This window comes from Dufourea novaeangliae, unplaced genomic scaffold, assembly GCF_001272555.1.
Source record: "Dufourea novaeangliae isolate 0120121106 unplaced genomic scaffold, ASM127255v1 scaffold108, whole genome shotgun sequence".
Classification (NCBI taxonomy): domain Eukaryota; kingdom Metazoa; phylum Arthropoda; class Insecta; order Hymenoptera; family Halictidae; genus Dufourea; species Dufourea novaeangliae.
Window position 1 is genome coordinate 2,576,689 of NW_015374014.1, and position 19,503 is coordinate 2,596,191.

At 39.4% G+C, this 19,503-nt stretch overlaps 1 protein-coding gene across 1 annotated transcript in view; it reads left to right on the forward strand.

The window, feature by feature from the left end:
• LOC107188725 (telomerase-binding protein EST1A-like) overlaps positions 1 to 18,912 on the forward strand; it is a 125,784-nt gene extending 106,872 nt beyond the window's left edge. Inside the window, exon 18 of the mRNA XM_015577068.1 lies at positions 18,857 to 18,912. Within this exon, the coding sequence (XP_015432554.1) occupies positions 18,857 to 18,912 (56 nt within the window). The remainder of the gene's footprint in view (positions 1 to 18,856) is intronic.
• Positions 18,913 to 19,503: the final 591 nt, after the last annotated feature.

Genomic DNA, 19,503 nt, shown 5'->3' on the forward strand with positions numbered 1-19,503 from the left:
TTTTCAAGTTCATCGTACAGCCACGTTGGAACGTGTAATCTAGGTGCATCTCTTGAACGAGGAGTCGCGGGTAGGCGTACACACTCAACCTTGACTGATCGACTTGTTCCTCTTCCCGGCCTTCCGGCGGTGGGACTCGGTGCCGGTGCAGTGTTCTTGGGCGGAAAGGATAAGACCGACGTTGCTCACTATAACAATAACGGAGCTGAAAATGTCATGGGAAGCTAATATCAACGATTCTCAAGCTTGCTTGTACTATTGTCTGGGCCAGGGGTGGTCAACGTATGGCGCATTGGAAGATTACAAGTGGCGCATTTCATCATCAAATTTCGCAAGTACCCAAAGCCCATATTGCTGATTCTTTGGTTCTATTTCCTTTCATTTCAGGGCCTTCCGCATATGGCTTAAGACACTCACTTATGGCGCATCTGAACTCGTATGTGAAGAAATTGGCGCATAGTATGTAAAAGGTTGGCCACCACTGGTCTAGGCGATCCTTTTATTATTTGTAAAGTGCATATAGAATATTTTATCTTTACAGTGTACTACTTGGCATTACCAACGCGATTGTAGAGAGTAGTAAACACGATTCGTTCCTTGATTATCTCATTCCTTTTTTCTTGCTTCTCATTTTAAGACTTTATTAATACCCTTGTCAGTGTAAACGATAGAACAGAGGAGCGATCTTTTCATCATTTGGTTGTGTGAATTAAGTAGAACAGGAATCGTCGATGGTTGATCAAAAAATAATTTTTCTTTTACGTTGAGTATAAACTTCGAAGTCATTTTTCACGCTCATACTTTTATAACTTCCCTTATTATATTTCCATGGATCTATTCTATATGTGCGTATCCTGTGCAGTCAGAACATGGACAGAAGCGCTGCACGATCGCCAACAGTAGATAGTAGGCTAGTTAAGCCAGACGCATATCATAGTCAAACTGTAAAATACTTAACTAATGGTATGTTGCCCACAGAATCATTAGTACTGACCTTGGCTCAGACATCTCAATAATGTTTCCAAGTTGCAAATTCCAAAATTCTAGTCGTGTTCAAGATGGTTCAATCTGAGGTCATTCCTGAATTATCGACACCTAAGAATCCCTAGCACTTGGCACCCCATACCTTTCACTAATCACCGTATTTATTTCGCCAAGTATACATCTAGTTTCTTCAGTGCGTAGCTGACATCTGAATCACCGTTTCTTTTCAGCCCGTGGAAGATTCGACTCCTTTCTCGTCACTTTTTCTCGCGCTGTATTACCTCCTCTTTCCGCCTTTCTTTCCTGCCGTGTTCTCTGGAGCATGACTCCGGGCGTTGTTTAGACTCCGGCTTCTTCCTCGACTCCGCTGGGCCTCTTTTGCCCGCTTCAGTCCTCTTTCTCGGTCCTTTGCCCCTCCCCTCTTTTTTATCCTAGCTCCATGACCTTGCCAAGGTCGGGTGAACGAACAGTTACGACGGCGGCCTACAGTCGCCGATGGTGCGTCGGTGTCTCGATGCTGGTACGTGAAAAAGGAACTCGGTGCCGACGGTAGTACGCGATACGTGTAATAATAAGGTGGCGCACCGACCGAACGAACTATCATTATTCTTGGTAGCCTTACGCCAGAGCGGTCCCAAGTTATTTGGTTATCTTTCGGATCAACCGCGCGCGGCCCGTTTCGATGGCGATCGCCAGATTATTCCAACGCAGCCGGGCGCACGGTGGACGGGCTATTTAAATTTTCTGAAATGATATCCCTGCAGACTTGAATTAGGAGGCAATCGCTTCGGTATTCTGAAGTGAACCCTTTCTTAATGTAATACAATAGAATTATGAGAAAGACTCCTATTTAGACGAAGTATGAGGCTGAACAAAAATTGTTTAGTCCGTCCCATCTAAAGCTATGCATAGACTCTGCGAGGCTGGCTTACGAGGCTACCTCGTGAAATGTATACGTGCCACGCGGCGAGCCAACGGTTGTTAAAATCTTAATTTTAATTGTATACCTTCTACACTGTTCGGCAATCACGACCTTTAGAAATAAGTTCTCCGAATTATACATTCTCCATAGATAATAGCAGCGACTAATATTTTCTGCCAGTACTCTGCATTCTATTCAATTCCCTAGAACAATGCACGCGTTGATTTTCTTTCGTACTTGAATATACTACCTTTTTAATCTTCTCGACACCGTTGTATGCAATAAGAAAAGTTTCTAGCATTTGTTACTCCTGGAACGATGGCTGACATCGCTTGCTTTGATACACGGAAAAGATACTGTAAACTTGTAGAAGAGTCTCCAGTAGCTAAAAATCTTTATATAGTAGCCACTCTACTCTCTCTTTCTGTGACGGTAATGGCTTGCCTCGTATATGTATTATTTTTTCGCACTTTTGAATCAATTAATGTAGTTAAAAATTCGTAATCTGTCATTACCATGTGGGTAAAATTTTGTACGGTTTCTTGAACTAATTCAAACGCCACATCTTGCCATAATGCAGTTATATAATTTTCTGATCCACCATCGCCGTCTTCGTCTCTGGGTCTTTTTATTTTTCAAAGTTCTGTAAATGATCATCAAGGCAAACGCACTCGCAGCTGTAGCACTAGATGTAAATACCAAAGTTGCCTCGCTTGCTTGCCTCGCGTATTCTGTTTAAGGTAACCTCGCAATGTCTATACACAGCTTAAGAAATTCACTTCGCGAAGTTAACCATCTACAGCCTCGTGTGACTTCGAAGTCACGTACCGATGTATCGAAATTTTTGTTGGTCTACTTTAATTTTTCGCCGCTATGTAGCGTACACATCGTGGTCTATCCTTTTGGTACCCGATGAGCTTCTTTGTAGCGATTGCCAACTCTAGCTTGAGATATCGGAGTAATAGTAAAATCTTTGGAAATTGTAGGTTCATAGTTAATTTGTATTTAGAGGTTGATATTTGTTGATTGCACGTTATATACATTTTTTTGTAGTCGCGAAAAAAAATTGGGGTATGGACTACTGTAGAGGGTTAAGTACCGAATTTTTGGCGAGATAAACAGTTTTCTATTGTAGACGATGGCTCGTCAGAATTTTTCTTATGCTACAGTGTGAACGCTATAACACGTTTTGTACCCCTTGGATTCTATCGGTGTTTTGTGACCTATTTATCATTTTTATCAATTTAACGCGAAAAAATTTCATATGTGGATACAGTTTAATTTTGTTGTTATGCACTCCTTGATACATCGCAATTACAAACAACACAATATATTTTATCGTGTAAACTATTGATTTCCATAAAACTATATCTATGTTGTTGTAGGTCACTCTAAATTGCTAAGAATAATTATGAGTTGGACAAAGGAAATAAAAAATTCAAGAAATATTAATTAAGTATATTAAAAATTCTACACAGACTAATATTGTTAGCTTTCATTTTAATGTGTCCTTCACTCAAGAGACTGCTATTAAACTCTTGAAATGATTGCTCAATGCCACTGTCATTAAAAGTTTCGTTATATGAGGCGTGTCGGAAGGTTCTGTTGCTTTTATGCTTTTTTCTATCGCTATCTGTCTTCAAATGACAAAGTGGAGGATTTCCAGACAAATTTCCAGGAAGATGAAATATCGTTACATTCATTGCGTTTCAAATAAATGTTAAATTAAATGTACCTTAATGCAAATGAAATAAGATACACAACGACAGAATTGTACGGCAAACCTAATTTTGAATTCTCAGCTGTTTTCAGTGTTGAGCTAGTTCAATGTTACTTTTTGGTTTGGCAGTGATAATTAGTAATATGATCTATTTGTCTTATTATTTACCTTTTTCTTTCGGAAGCAATGCAGTTTCGATCAACTAATAATAATACATAGAAATTTTTCGACACTGTTCTAAAAATCAGACAATGAGTACAAAGAATGATCATTAAACAGCAGAAAATGAATAAAGCGCCTCCTCCAATTTCCACAGAATGCTTTATATCATTGTTTCTTTCACATATTTGTAGATATACGTTAGAAGTTCGTACAATCCGCAGTCTGGCTCCAACGCCTCAGAAATTTAATCTTGAAATTTCGTAAAAGTGTGTCTTTTCAGGCTGAAATCACGCGAGCGATTAAAAGCCGGAAATGAGAGGGCGGGCCGAATCGGCTTTTGATCCGGCGGACACGGACGAGCGACACGAGCAGAAATCGCGAGAATTTCCTCGTCGCCATGCTCGTCCGTGTTATCTGGAATTTCAATTGCGAAGGACGACGATCCGCGTGTAAAACGAACATCGTACAATCGACGTCGGCATCCGGCATATTAGCTCCCTAAACACGCCAAGACTAATGATTTATCCGTACCCAAGCCGGCGGGATAGGAGATTAGTGTTTGCACGATATTTTCTGTAATAGCCCGCTCGTGTTATTCCGTAAAGCAAGTCCAAGGATCACGTATCGATTCATTACTGGCCACACTAACGAATCGTTTGGCTGTCGATACGTGTAAAAGTTCAAGTCATTCCAGACGCTTTTATTTGATTCATGCGTAAATAATGGAAGTTTTTAGTCAAACATGAAAGTAATTCATTTAATGAACTACGTACTTCTCATTATTTTGTGTGATAGTGCGCCATTGTTTTATCAGTTTATAAATACCTTCTTCGTAAAAGTTTTTTTGGCTGCGTCCCAAGAAATATGTGAAGTTCTGACTGTATTCCATCACTTTTGTTGAATCTTTTACCTCTCAGTTGAGTCTGGAGATACTAAAAAAGGTAGTAATTCGAGGGCGCCAAATTAGGGCTCTATGATGAATGTGTCATTATTTCTCATTCGAACGCCTACAGTTTTTCTTGAGTTACTAAGGTGAAATATGGTTTTCTTATGAACCCCCTATCCTTCGTATGGAGTAAATATGTTTGTTTCTGTGCCAATCATATCCTTCAATTTTTCAAATTGTGTGTAATATTTTGCGGTATTAATATTTCCTTGTTCCCCCAAAAGGTCATAGTATATTGGACCTCTTCAATCCCATCAGAAAGACAGCATTAATATTTGCTTTTGACGATGTTGATGATTGATCACCTCGTGCAGATCATCTTCGTTTTCGCGAAGCATTATCATTAGATTGCGGAGTTTTATACCAAATGATATTTTATACAATAGTTTATACTTCACAAAAATATCGATATTTTAACAGAAGGAATTACATTCTAACGATTAAACAAATGAGATATGGAAATTGGTTCCATATTTCGTTAGGTATGAAAAAAAGTATCCATATCTTCGTGAAGCATTAAACGGATATTGTTTCGGTGTAGTACTTGTATCGGTTTGGTATTGCTTCAAGAAATATAGGTATCGAATATCGATACCAAGTACCTAAAATTTCGATACCTCTCGATACTTCTCATTAAGTACCATGGTATCGAATTGTTCGAATTTGTCAATATGTCATAACCCGAATATGTCAATGTCGGTGTCGGTTCGATCACCAACCATGGACACGAGTCAACGATCCAGTTAGATCGCGATGCGATGACAGTTCGCGGATCGACGACAGCGTTATTAAGCGGTCGCCGCGTAAATCATGCCGGACAATCAACGCACATGTTCACCCTCGTGGTGCGCGTGCGGAATAATAATAGAGCGTTTCCTGGCTCGCAAGAAAATTCCTTTCGGAGGAGGATGTTGCGTGGAACGTGTTACGTTTAGTAACCGGTGGGGCTATCCGAGTTTGCCCCCGGGGTCATTTGGGTCATCGTTAAGGGTAGATCGTGAAGTTGTTCGGCCGCGGTTCCATAAAGGCGTGTAGCACGTGCGCGTGTGCGTGTTTTACGAATTATGCCCGCGTGTTCGCTCCGCGGAAAAATCCGCATCTCCTTTTACCTCCTGATGAAGACATTTTCGTTCCCCTATGTACAACGAACCTTAATAATAAACGCTCGAAAGACTGATTCCTATTCGAGGTTAAATTTTAAAGAAATTCATTTTTTCTTCGATCCCATTGGTTCGATTAAATTGAAAAGATTTTAGCGTATAGAAAATTCTGCGGTTTTTGCAATTTAGGGAATTCGACATTTTTTGGTTCCTACATTCTGTGTAAAATTTGACAAGGGGTTATAGGATTATTGATGTTTTAAAACGATTTTTTTTTTTGTTTGTTATTTATTCTGAAAGCTTCATCCTTTGTGAACGTTTACAAAAATGTATCATGAAGAAATTCGAATTATACATTCCCAGAATTTTTAACTATATTTTAACGCAACCTGCAGTAAGATTGGTACATTCATAACCTATAATACAAAAAAAAAAATGATCTTTTTACATCTTTTCGTTGTGAATCCTCTTAAAGCATAAAGAACCCAGAGTCTCTTAACTTAAATTATAATGTACAGTTTCCTCAGAGGACATGGAGAATCTAAAAGTTTCAAGACAACATACAGACAAATGTCACTTCTCATTCAAATTTGTACTAAGAGCTATTTTTCTTAGTAATCTCAGACATTTCGTCATATATTTCACGTTAAGTACTGAACATTCCCTGTGCCGTTGTCTGTTGACGTTCATTGAAGTATTGAAGGACACCCTAAGATGGCAGGAGCACTAAACATTTCTAAGAATCTAAAATCCGTTCAAACGACGCGTCGAACAGAAGTCAAAGGCTCCGTAACAAACGTCCCATATATTCGTGTCGAAACGAGCCGCCAGAAAGAAGAAGAAGAGTTACATTCGTCCCCGCGCGGCTAGGAAGAACGGAAGTCTGTCGGTGGCTGGTAACATCTACTTTTGTCCCGTTTCATCCCGCACCTTTTTTTCCATCGGCCGAAAAATATACGAACCGTCGCCTTGGCATTAGCCGTAATTCATCTCGCTAAAAATAATCGTCGGGAGTACCCAGAACCTGACACGTAAATCTGTTTCTTTACTCCCCGATGCCCGTCAGAATAGAAGAGCTGTCTTTCGTTTTTAGCGTTTCTAGGATCAAACGATCTTCAGACGCAGTTTCCATTTCGTTTACTTAGTCTTTGAGTCTCTCTTATTATACCAAGCCATAGTTTCAGTTTCGATTCAGAAAGGAATCAGATTATCGGGATAATTTTTAAAAGAGGAAATACTACAAGATAGTTATAGCAGTGACAGAGTCGAGTACAATTCCTTTTGTAAGTCATTCGATGCTAATGTCAGTAAATTCAGAGTAGGTAAGAACACCATAATCTTATGAAAAGATCTAAATAAATGCATTCTTTTACGTTTGCACATCATCGGGGTAACTTAAATCATATTGTCCGCCGTAAATAATTATAAATGGCTACTGACGCTGAGCATTTATGATATAGTATATGTATATCTCAACTAACCCAATCATTTTGTAACTTACTCCATAAATTAATTTGTTGGTCTGATTAATGTCACAACGTTTTAATTCTGTTGATGTAGATTAACTGTGGAAAGTATAACTTTTGCGTGTAGCATTGATAGATGTTTAAAAGTATTCCTTGGCAGTTAATCTACTCGTGAGTTTTTAGGTAGTTCTTCCTCTTTTGAATTAGTTTTTTTCACTGCTATGTCATATTTTATAATTTCACTTTTACTTTGATTTATATACATATATTAAATCATAGCAATTTAATTTTGGCTTCTTTATATTGTATAGAACGGCGAGTGGTACTATAGTCACCTTTAATACACATCGAACGCTCGACGTAGGGTGACTATAGTCATCTTTAGTGACCAAAAGGTGAAACCCACGTAGTTGCAAAAAAATTATCCGCACCTTCGTGTTACCAAAGTTTTCTTTTCAGTTCTTTGCGTGCACTCCAAACTATCCCATAAATTAATCGAACACTCGACGTAGGGTGACTACAGTCATCTTTAGCAGAGATGGGCAAACTCATTATCTAGATAAAAAATTTCGAATAACGAATAAAAGATAAAGAAAAGTATTTCGTCATTTTTAATTCTTTAAACGTGGAAATTTCAATTTTTATAATAAAATAATACTTGTTTATGAATGAATCGACATTTGTCGAACAATTATTTAATCTCGTTAACTGTTTAAAGCTCAGGACAACACTCTCAGATACTGCTGCTTTTCACTGTGTATTATTCGAATAAAATTCTGCTCAACTCTGATCTTTAGTGACCAAAGGATTAAACCCACGTAGTTGCAAAAAAATTAACCGAATTTTCGCGTTACCAAAGTTTTCTTTTCAGTTTCTCGCGTGCACTTCGAACTACTCCATAAATTAATCGAACGACACGGTGGTCTCATGACCGCGCGAGAAGCTCCCCCAGAACATCCCGAACTTTAATCCGCCTCATCTTTCGATGATCATGCATCTCGGTGACATCTCTCCACGAATATACTGGCGGTTTTGGCGTCCCGGAGCACGCGGGCCCACAAGCTCTCGCAGAAAGACGCGTTTACCTTTATATTTGCATGGGCATTTATACCCGGCGGGCAAACAGCCTTTGCGAAGCTTCGCGAACCGGAGCCTTTACGATCGTTAAAATATAACTTCCTGCGAAGACGCGGATAATAACTATGAATGCCTGCCATAAGGACTTGATCTGCCGTGGTGCCACGGCCGAGGCATTAATGACGCATTCCATCTACGTAGTCGGCCGGCCACGCGGGTTTATAACCTCCGTGATTCCGACCCTCCTACTACTCGGGCTGCACAGACCTCCCCTCCTGATCTTCCTACAGGGTTTGTCCGTCGCGGACCCGTGATGATAAACTGTTGTCCAATACTCGCGACAAACTCCCTCTCGATGTTAACTGCGTCTGTTGCGACCCGTCGACTTGACGGTTCAACGTGATTTTAACCGTCTACACTGCGTAATATTTTAAACATGAATATTTCTTCTTCGTCACAAGCATGCAGAAGGGCTTTTAATATAATGTGCACTAACAGAGGAAGGACCCCACCTGCCCGACTTCGATCTTAACGCGATTTTATAAGATCATAGTATACAGGCCTAGAAATGGGTCACTCGTGACGCGATTTGGAACAAGTTGTTCCTTAGTAAAAGTGTTATCCGAGGCTTTGTTAACGAGATGCGTGTTAACGAAAAACCTATCCGACCGGCAGACTCGCGTTCTAATTGGTCGGGATTTTTTGTTAATATCTCGTTAACCCTTCGAGCACGGAAACATGGTCACCGGTCCCTATGTCATTTATGACCCCACACCGATATTCTACTACTACACAGCGACGGCGAGGCTCGAGCTCGAAGCCCTCACCGACACTGTACTAACTCAGTCCCAGAATGGCTCGAGCTCGAGACACTCACCGATATTACTACGCAATGGCGGTTGCTCGAGTTCGAGCTCGAGCCACCGTTACCATGTATACAATGTAATGATTAGCTGGTTCCACATTACATTTGGATTTTCGTAGTTCTTATTACACTAACTAGAATAAAAATCTTGTGAATTATAAAACAAATTACACTAAAAACCACATAAGACCACAACTGCGAAATGACGAATTTCGGCCTTGTTTGCGCATATTCCTCTCGGTTACCTTAATTACCAACCTCTTAAACAAATGAGCATCATTATGCCTCGTGTAGCATCATACACCGAATGACTGTGAAGTACAAACGTGCCGATTCATAAGTATTCATGTCTTGAGAAATACTTCATTATGTCGCCCGGTGTATAACAAATTCTATCGTCCCTGTTACAGAAAGTGAGAAAGTGGGGGAACCAGGGGTTCGATAGACCTCTCCTGCTCATTCGATATGCGCGAAACAGTTATGCTCTTATTTGGCGTTTAGTGTATATTTATTAGTCAATACTTTTGCGTCGTCTTGGCCCAGTCGTTCGCATGTAAACAAACATCGGTCGCTATGCGATTTACGCGACAACTCCGTCACTGCGTGCGTGTCGCTCTCGAGACGCGTGTCCCCACTCCGGACTCGGTTACTGTGTGCATGTCGTCCTCGCGAACGCGTGACCCAGGGACCGTACTTGGAGGATTAATAAGGTAACATTTTTGCTAAGTAAGAACTTGTTCCGAATCGCTTTACAAGTGACCCGTTTCAGGGACCTGCAACATTATTGTTACACCCTGTGTGTGAAATAGTAGGTGTGGACATTCGATAACTGTAACCTCTTCGGAAATGCCAATTTTATCCTAAAAGTTAGAATTTTTTCAGACGGTAACAAAGAACTATTGCAGGTATTGATATAATCGTAGTTTGGGCGATAAAGGGGCATGCGTTCTATGTGCTTGTAAAAGCTGAAGTAGATTGGTTAAATCATTATTGAAAAATCGTGACAGCTACTTTGAATAACACAGTGTCGAGAAAAACGCATTTAAAGTTTCGCGTGCAGTCTCTACATATATAGCAATATATTTATGACACTTATATTTAATCTATTATTCTTGCCGAATAAAGGGAAGCCTTCTCTTCTACGAAAAATTCATGTGTAGTTGACTTTGTCTATCGTAACATTATTAATATTGAAGCGAAAAGGATTTTCTCTTTAACACTGCCGCGCAGTTCGTATCACGTACTGGAAATAGGGAAGTCATTTTTAAATGGAGTTAATCACAACAGATTCTAACATAGGTTATGTATTATTCAGGAACGATAAAAAGGTCTGCAATCTCGTGTAATTTACTTTAAGTATGAGAAGTTAGGTAAAATTTCGAAAAATTGATCAATTAATCACTTTGGTCTCTGAATGGCTAATAGATAGATATATTACAGTCTTGATTGAATTGATTCGATTCTCATGGTGTTAGCGTACCCTGAACCATTTTCCTAAATACCATCTAGTGTATATTTTCCAGTTTTGTTTGTTATCATTTGATACCGTCGGTCATAAGTCGGTCCAACCTGTATACGTTTGCGTAATATTAATTTTCATGTTTCATCTAGGCTATTAACGAATAGGTACGTTTTACACATTATAGCTCGAAACAATTAAGAGATCATATATTGCAGTCAACGTAACTGTCAATACGGAGTATTTATAAAATCAAAATTAGATGTGGTATCATACAGTAAAGACGTCAATCAACCATACATCTTTCATTTGCTTGGCGCGAGAGAACCGCCTCATAGTAACGGTCTTCTAATTATTTTCTGCACTTATATCTCATTATACACTACGATCACTCCGACCAAATCAATCGAATTTATGGTACTGCCAATAACGAATTTATTTCATTCCTTTCGTTGCAATGAATATTTTTCTTTCGACCGAAGAGTAAAAATCATTTTCATTTACCCGGTTTTTACAATCGAGAGATAAGTGTCACTCTATTATTCTCACTTAGCAAAGAAACTCCATGAACCAATATCGCATGGTAAACATCTCCACGGTGGGTCCCAAGAAATCGCCACGTGCTCGATTCTGTCGTCGTTAATAAATCGAATTGGACAGCCGTCGGGACATCGTTCCAGACCTGGTTTAAAGGCGTGATGCGAAAATGGGACGTCACCAAGAGAGTTTCTGATAAGACGTTCGGTGGATCCTCGGCGAATCCGGGTCTCTCTGACGTTGGAATAAATGTCAAAACGGACGTGCAAGGGAGTATTTGCATGGCGGACGACCGCGGGGATTATTAGGCATGCAGATTACCTGTCCGTTCATCGGCCGCAGACTGTTCCTATCCACCGTGGGGACCCTTCTCTTTTTGCTACGCCGTTGATACCTTGGATTACGCGCGAATGAGTTTTGCGAGTGTGTACTGCTACTGACGTTGGCCAGGAGCATTAGGACGCTGTTTTTTCACGCCGCAGTCGGGGATTGACGGGGTGAAATTGGATTTGTCGAAGCTCGTGGGTCACGGGAAAATGGGACAGACTTTGTTAATCAGGAAAACGTTGAGCAACAGGAATTGGTAATGGAGATTCGGAGTGATTATCGTGGCATGATAAAATCTCTGGATGCTACATCATGACTGAATATTTGATATTTCATTAGACGCATTAACAGTTCGATAAGCAGTTAGAGACTGAGGCGATCGGTAAATTAGTTCAGCGGTGGCGAACCTTTTTATGTGTACATACCACAAATTTAGAAATAATATTTATTAAATTCATGACATGACGGGCAATTTGTAATAGGGAAAAAATTTAATAGAAAATTAATTTTTGCAGAATTTTATTTAGACGGGTTTGAAGATTAACATAGAATTTCATAAAGATGAACTTGTTAATTGTCATAAATTTCGTTGTATAAAATTAACATTAATTATTTATTAATGAGATTTTTGCTGTTGTAAGGGTGTACAAAAATTAATGGCCATGGCTTCAGGGGGTGAAACTACGACTACAGTGTAGAAACCTCGATACTGCGATTTTATTTCTACACAAACACAAAACTAATATTTAGATCACCCACTGTAATACTAATTCATAATTTGTAGTACTGATACGTAAAAATAAGAATTGGTCAGAATTTTCTTTTCAGAGCTTAGGGTTTCAGTATGTTCGTAATAATATATTAAAAACACTTTACCTCAGTCGAAACTTACTAAAGTTATTTACTAATCAAACTAATTTATTAATAAAAAACAGAGGTTTACATTTAGCAAAATATATCTAAAGAAACTCATAATAAACCTAATAGTACAAACGCACACGTGAAGCTCCCATGGCGAGACAACAGGAAGTTATTGCGCATCAAACTATAAACGCTAACGTAATAAACAAAAGACAAATGATCTCGCAGGCGGGAAGAGCAAACTGCTCCAGTAACTAGGTGTATTAAACCCCATTAAACCCTTCATTTTATTACGTTTTACAGATTATTAAACGAGATAAACACATAAATTTCCGCAGTCTAATAATATAAATGCATCACATAAAATTGAAATTGCCAATGAGTGTTTCGTGGCTTAATAACGTTGTTGCAAGCAGTGCCTCGGGATCACTACAAGAGATCGAGGGTCGATAGCGGAGGACAGGTGTCGGAAGAATGATCCGGGAATCATCTTAAGCACCGAATCCTGTAGCGAATTGACACACAAGGGAGAGTGTCCCTGATGAATATGCGTAAAGAGACAGGCTGTACATAATATCACTCTGCCATACATCAACGGCAGACCATCAATTTACTTTAGCCACGTACTACGACGGTATGTGCCACGCACATATCGGCCAGCTTCAGCCTCTTTTATTCTTGACCACCCCGGTCTTCTCTCTCTCTTTCTCTCTCGCACGCGCGTCCGTACTTAAATGCGTATTTACATAACGTTCAATTTCATGCCTGTGGGTATATCTTCCCTGGCATCGCCCACTTTCGCGCGCGATATACTTTATGGATATACTTTATGGATATACTTTTTGCGGACCGTGCGGGCGAAGAGGAAAAGAATTATGGACGCGAGGTGGCTGAACCTCTCTTCGAGCCGTCTCCTCGTAGTCGATCGCGTTGACTAAGGCTTACTGTCCACTAAGGTTACGGTTACACTGGACGCGTATACAGCTAGTGATGGGTCTCGGTTAGGTATGTCGATACGCACGACCGAATCAAACGCCTCTAAATCCATGGGATCGGTTATACTGCACGCGTATCGGTCGTCCGAAGTCGCACGCGTTCGTCGTATACGAGCGTCAAAACGCACGGGAAATCGCCGACACATCTATTAGGTCGTGCAATGCTCACACTTAATCGCCGAACCGTTACACGAACCTTAGAATTGAAACCGAAAATAAAGCACACTTTGATTGGTTCTTAACCTGTTAACCGAGAAATTAATTTTTGTTCAACCAGTTTCACAATGGGCCTATATGGCCCATATATATTTTATAAATATTTTCCCCTATGGTCACGCTAGTTTTTAACGGGTGAGAACGACGTAAAACGTAATGCGCACTATTAAAAAAGTCGTCATCCCCATTGGAATTCTCTTCCTGGTATGACGAAATATTTCGTCCTACCCGGTTAACAGGTTAATGATTGTATTTACAAAAATGTGTGTTTGTGTACGTGTGTGTGTGTGATGTTCACCGGATGAGTTCTGGTTTGAGTCTGATATTTACAAAATGTTTAGGTGCGCTTCTGACGTCGCGCTTCACCCTCGTTGGCGATATGCTTTGTTAATACCGTTTTCGCAAATTACGAATTCCTATTGGCTCAACTCAGAAGGTGTAGGAATAAACCTTGGATTTTCCGAAGTCCGTGGTGGAGGTAAAGGTTCCTTTAGGAAAAAACGTACCCCTGCAAATAATTAAAATCACGTGACCAAGTTTGGCTTGACCACGCCGAGGTTGCGGGAGTCACCCAACGGTACAAGTTTATGGCGATGTTGTTCTTCGCCTCGGTGGTACGACACGACCGGGACCGACTGCTGCCCAAATGTTGGAACCTTCGTCTACTGTAGGGTGTCGAAAAGATTAAAAATGTACGCTATTGAAATGAAAAGGCCAAGAAATAAACGCGTACATTTTTACGGGAGGTTGAATAGCTAAATTGGAGTTTTGTTATAAAATAATAGCCGCTGCTATGAAGCACTATACTGTATATACAATTTATACATGTATATAATTATTATAACAAGTAATTATTATAAATATTATTTCCAGTCTTTACTCCTTCAAATATTTTGAAAGGATTTCATGGAAGTGTAGTATAGCCAATTGTCTTTCTATTAGTGGTTTATTGTAGATACTTAACAATTTGCCCTGCAGAAAGAAATCTCAAGTTGGCCCTTCGTATTATAGTGACGTGGGCCCTACAAAACTGTATCAAAGGCCCATCCAAATGCCAACAATAATTGCTACTAGGATAGTTCCCCATCAAAGACGACATACTATTTTTGCCCTGGTTTCCGGCTTTGATGGACACTCTTGTGGTGTGTCGAACATTACTCATTAAACTATTGGGTTGTTGGGAAAGTAATTTCGTTTTTGAGTTAGATGTAATGGTATCATTAAGAATACAACTTCATTCTAACCTATAAAATCATTATATATTTTGATAACTGACATTTCAACTATCAGTTTAAAAAAAATTGTTTTTGAAATTGTCAAGACGTTTTTGTTTGTTGTTGCATCAAGAATGGAAAACCAAAGTAAGCATTTTCAGCATTTTCCTTCTTTGACCGTAAAGGTAAAAATTGTGTACCTTGTTTGGAGAGGATGTGTTGACTGAACGCTAATGTCAAAAGTGGTTTTCGAAATTCTATTCTGGTAATTTCGATGTCAAAGGTGCACCACGTTTTCAAAGGCCAGTTGAGGCTGATAACGATCCACCGTGCAGTCGAAACGTTTCTCTCTTCAATACCGTATTCTTAAAATCCGGCAATAGCCGGCATCAATAGTTATTTACCGCTAAACCTCAGTTCTGCAAAACCTTTGCAAATAAACTTTTTTTTTTCAACATAATTTCGAATTTTAAAGCTATGTGGAACACGGTGAATACATCTAATGTTCATACAGATTTATAAAAAATTGTCCTGAACTAAACCAATTACTGATTTGTTCCATACATTACTAGCATTCCCTGATTGTTTAATATCCGCAATTTCATTATCCAGAAGAGAAATTTTGAAAGAAGTCCATTAATTTTCGAGAATTATATACGAGAATTTGTAATTGACAATGATAAATCTGTTAAAAAAAGTTTGTTTTTATTTTGTTTATAAAAAAGTTATTATTAACAAACATTACTTATTAATTTTTTATTTTTTTAAGAAAGAGGAACATTAAATATATGCTTACCAAGTTTGATTTTGATATTCCTATTTTTACACCCAAATTAAGCTTCTGAACTCCTAAATCGGCGTTCTGGACCACTGTACGTCGTTTTGGTAGTTCATTTGGTATCCATAAGGGAGACCACGGCGTCTCGAACAGCGCCAGCTTGGAGCCCATCGATCCTTAGAGAACCTCGTTAGGCTTAATAACAGCATTTGACGTAAAATCCGGATTCATCGATCTCAGTCGCGATTATAATTAATCCTTGCGATCAAAATGCGCGTCTCGTCCTGACGTTAATAGCAAGGAACGCGATCTGTGTTCAGACACGCTCGACGCCATTGGTTACGCGCGGAACACTTTTTTGATTTTTCTTTTATCAATTCTGAAATCCAATCAGGAGCTGCAACAACACGGACATTTATTATTCTTGTATAGTACACGTTAGTAGTTTCTGATTGAAGATTACAATTTAAAATTCTGTAACGCTTCTGTGGCAACGTAATGAATAATATATCATAATTTTACATCTTTCTAAACACCAACATAAATTGTCATAAGATGTAGCGAGATACATATACCATCAAACCACGCCTACCTACACGTCCTGATCAGAATGATACCGAATCAATATTATCGATTTTAGTCTGCAAATTATGATACCATATCGAATAATATCAAACATGTAGGTATCTAACATAATCTATACCCGTTTGACACTTCACAAATGTTTCGATACCCATTTGATACATTTAGAAATTATAAACACTCATTCGACACTTCACCAGAATATAGATATTTTAGGGGAAGAATTTACATTTTATTGATTGAACAAGAGATATGTGAAAATCATTACCGCAGGAAGAATTTTTACCAGTCCCACATATTATTAAGTATCAAGCAGTATTGACACTTTCGTGAAGTATTAACTCTCGGACGGCAGTGTCCAGGTCCATCTTGACCCAGGGTTTTAGAAGCTTTGTGAATCACTTCAGCTTACAGAAACGAAATGAAGCGTACGGATGTTTATGTTAGTATTTCATAGGTAGATTTGTATATTTTGGAGAACTTCGTCTGAAAACACTTATCAAGACAGATAAGTAAGGATTTATCTGGACCTCAGGTACCTCTATCTATTCGATTATGAAAAGCATCCACTTCTCGAGGGTTAAACAGCTATTATTTCGGTATAATACTGTTACGTGTTACCCGATAAGTGGCACGTATTGTATAATGTTAAAGTGATAGACTTCAGGTTAGCGACGTCGTTTTGGTAATAACGCTAAAACGGAGACAGAGTCGTGATACGACTGTAGAATAGAAAAGACGTGTCAAGATAAGTACTCCTCCTCTCCAAATAAATAATTCTTCCTGTTTATTAATCTTGTCCTTATTTATTCGGAAGTCATGCCGCGTTCACGCAACAATACTTATAGCGGTTTAGTATCGCTTGAAGAAGTATCGGTATCGAAAATTGATACAAAGTATAAAACAGTTCGATATCTTTCAATACATTCTATGGATAAGTTAGCGGAAGAATAAGTTGTTCCTTCAAAGAAGAATCATTACCAAACGCCACCATTAGATCTAGCCAGAAACATTCAGTCACATCATAAAAAGCCTTATTGAGAACAAAGTATCGTTTTCACAGTTTTTACCCAATTGCGGTGCAATAGGTAATTCAACTGTGGTCTCGGTGACGAAGAAATTCTTTGCAACCTTCGACAATTGTTTTTCTTTTCGCCACCATTCAGATTCTTCCTTCAACAGTTACATGTTCTCGCAACAAATTCTTCGCGTGGGATAATTTCAGTTGGTCACGTCATCCCATCATGTTTTTCGCTCGTGCAAAATCTTGAGGATTTGAATAAGCCCTTCTGTACGCAAAAAGACGAACCAGTAGAGATTCTGCTTATGCCGCTCTTTCTTTGTTGACGATTTTCTTCTATCTTCTCGGTGTCTATTGCGGTGTGGCCTTTTCATCGTGAAAGGATAATGGAATTCCCACGAGTTGCAACAATGTTCGGTTGCAACGTCGAAGATTGTTTCCACAACGGGACGAGAATGGCAAAAGTTGCGCGGCTCTTTCTCGCTGCGGATCTCCCAGACTCGAACATGCTCGAATCTTCCTGGAAGATGACCATCTAGAGACACAAAGGAATTCGACGAACGTGCCCGCGTGTCGTCCGAGTAATAAGCTCTTCGGTTTACCTCGGTTCCGCGCGCGTGCGAGCGCCCTAGCGTAGCAATAATCGGCGCTGCTGAATGGATGGAGCTATTAAGTTTATGTATCTGCGACACGACAAGTTACTCGCCCGGGTGGGCGATTACTTATGCTTAGCTTCTCTCGCATTCCTATTCCGCTTTCGCGAATCCGAAGCGATCGATGGGAACGGTGAACTGGTCAGAACTAGGGTATGTGTACCAATTACAGAGGCTTTAAGCCAGCTTGCGCAATCAAGTATTTATTAAAAAATACTGCTACATAAATTTCATATTGTGAAAATGAATATCAGTTACTAAACAATTCCTTTCTGTAAAGGAATTTTTTTTACATAGTAGAAATTAAATCTTTGTAATGTATTTGCTTAAACAAAAACAGATGTTTTTGTCTGTATTACGGAGCCCTTTCAGTAGCTGCAGATGTATTTCGGTGCCCCCAGTTTCGGAGCCTGTCCCTGTTTCGGTGCCCTGTATTACGGTGCTTGAACATAGGCATGTATAGACGGAGCATAAGCTACCACTTTGGGCGAGGGGACCGTAGGATTGGAGGGGAAAAGGCAGCGGTCGTTAGAGCTACGTCGGTAAGCTTCGGATGCATTCGGTTCGATTCGGCTCGTTGTTAATGGCTGGTGGGCTGTGTGCCGTACTATTATTTAATGCTTTATACTATTTATTAATTTTGTTAAATACATATATCTACACAAACTACATGACACACGGAATTTTTAACGTATAATAGTTTAAAATAACTTTTCATCTCTCATAGCATACGTGTATGTAACGTGATTGTATACCCGAAAAGCACCGAAAAGGAACGAAGTTACCCGATTTACTACTATCCACCCCCTTGCCGCGAATCTTACTCCCCCACTCAGTTAATGCTCCGTCTATATATGTCTATGGTCTTGAATGTCGTTTCTAACCTAGCTTTTGTGAAGTAGGGAAATTTTTTTTCCTCTTTATTATAGAGGAAACGTTTTTTACTTGGAGCTGGACTCACGTTGTTACAGATTTGGTCCTACCTACTTATGTACAACGACCTACACGCGCTTCACTTTTGGTTTAACAAAAGTGAGGTTATGGGGAAGACCTATCCATGTGACCCGGGCCTAAAAAAGTTGGTCGGGAAGGAAAACTGGGGGAAGCAAGCTCCCCGGGTAATACCCACCGCAGTCCTATTGCAGGGCTGTGCGAAATCTACCGGCTCATAAGCCACTGATGGGCCTTGGGGGGGAGGATCGAAACTCCCTCCTCCCGGGAGAAAACGAGCCAATCTAATCTAATGGGGAAGACCTACGTTTGGGAGCTCCGTACTACGGACAAGACTGAAAATCACGCGGTATTACGGAATTTAATTAAAAATAAAAATTAATAAGTTTGTAAGTGCTGAATTTATTTTTTTCAATTACATTAAACCTTTTTTTGGTTATAATATGCATTTTATACGGTGAAGATGTTGTTTATAATTAATTTATATGAAATATTTCAGTATGCATTTCTTAAGGTTTTGGCTAAGAACATCGATGAAATCACCGAAAGCGTAATACACATATGTCAATAAATACTTAAACCATTATGACATGTTAAAATTGTCGTTTTTTTACGTTGCATCTTATTTGTTAATAATTTAATTTAATTAATTTATTTGGACACGCTA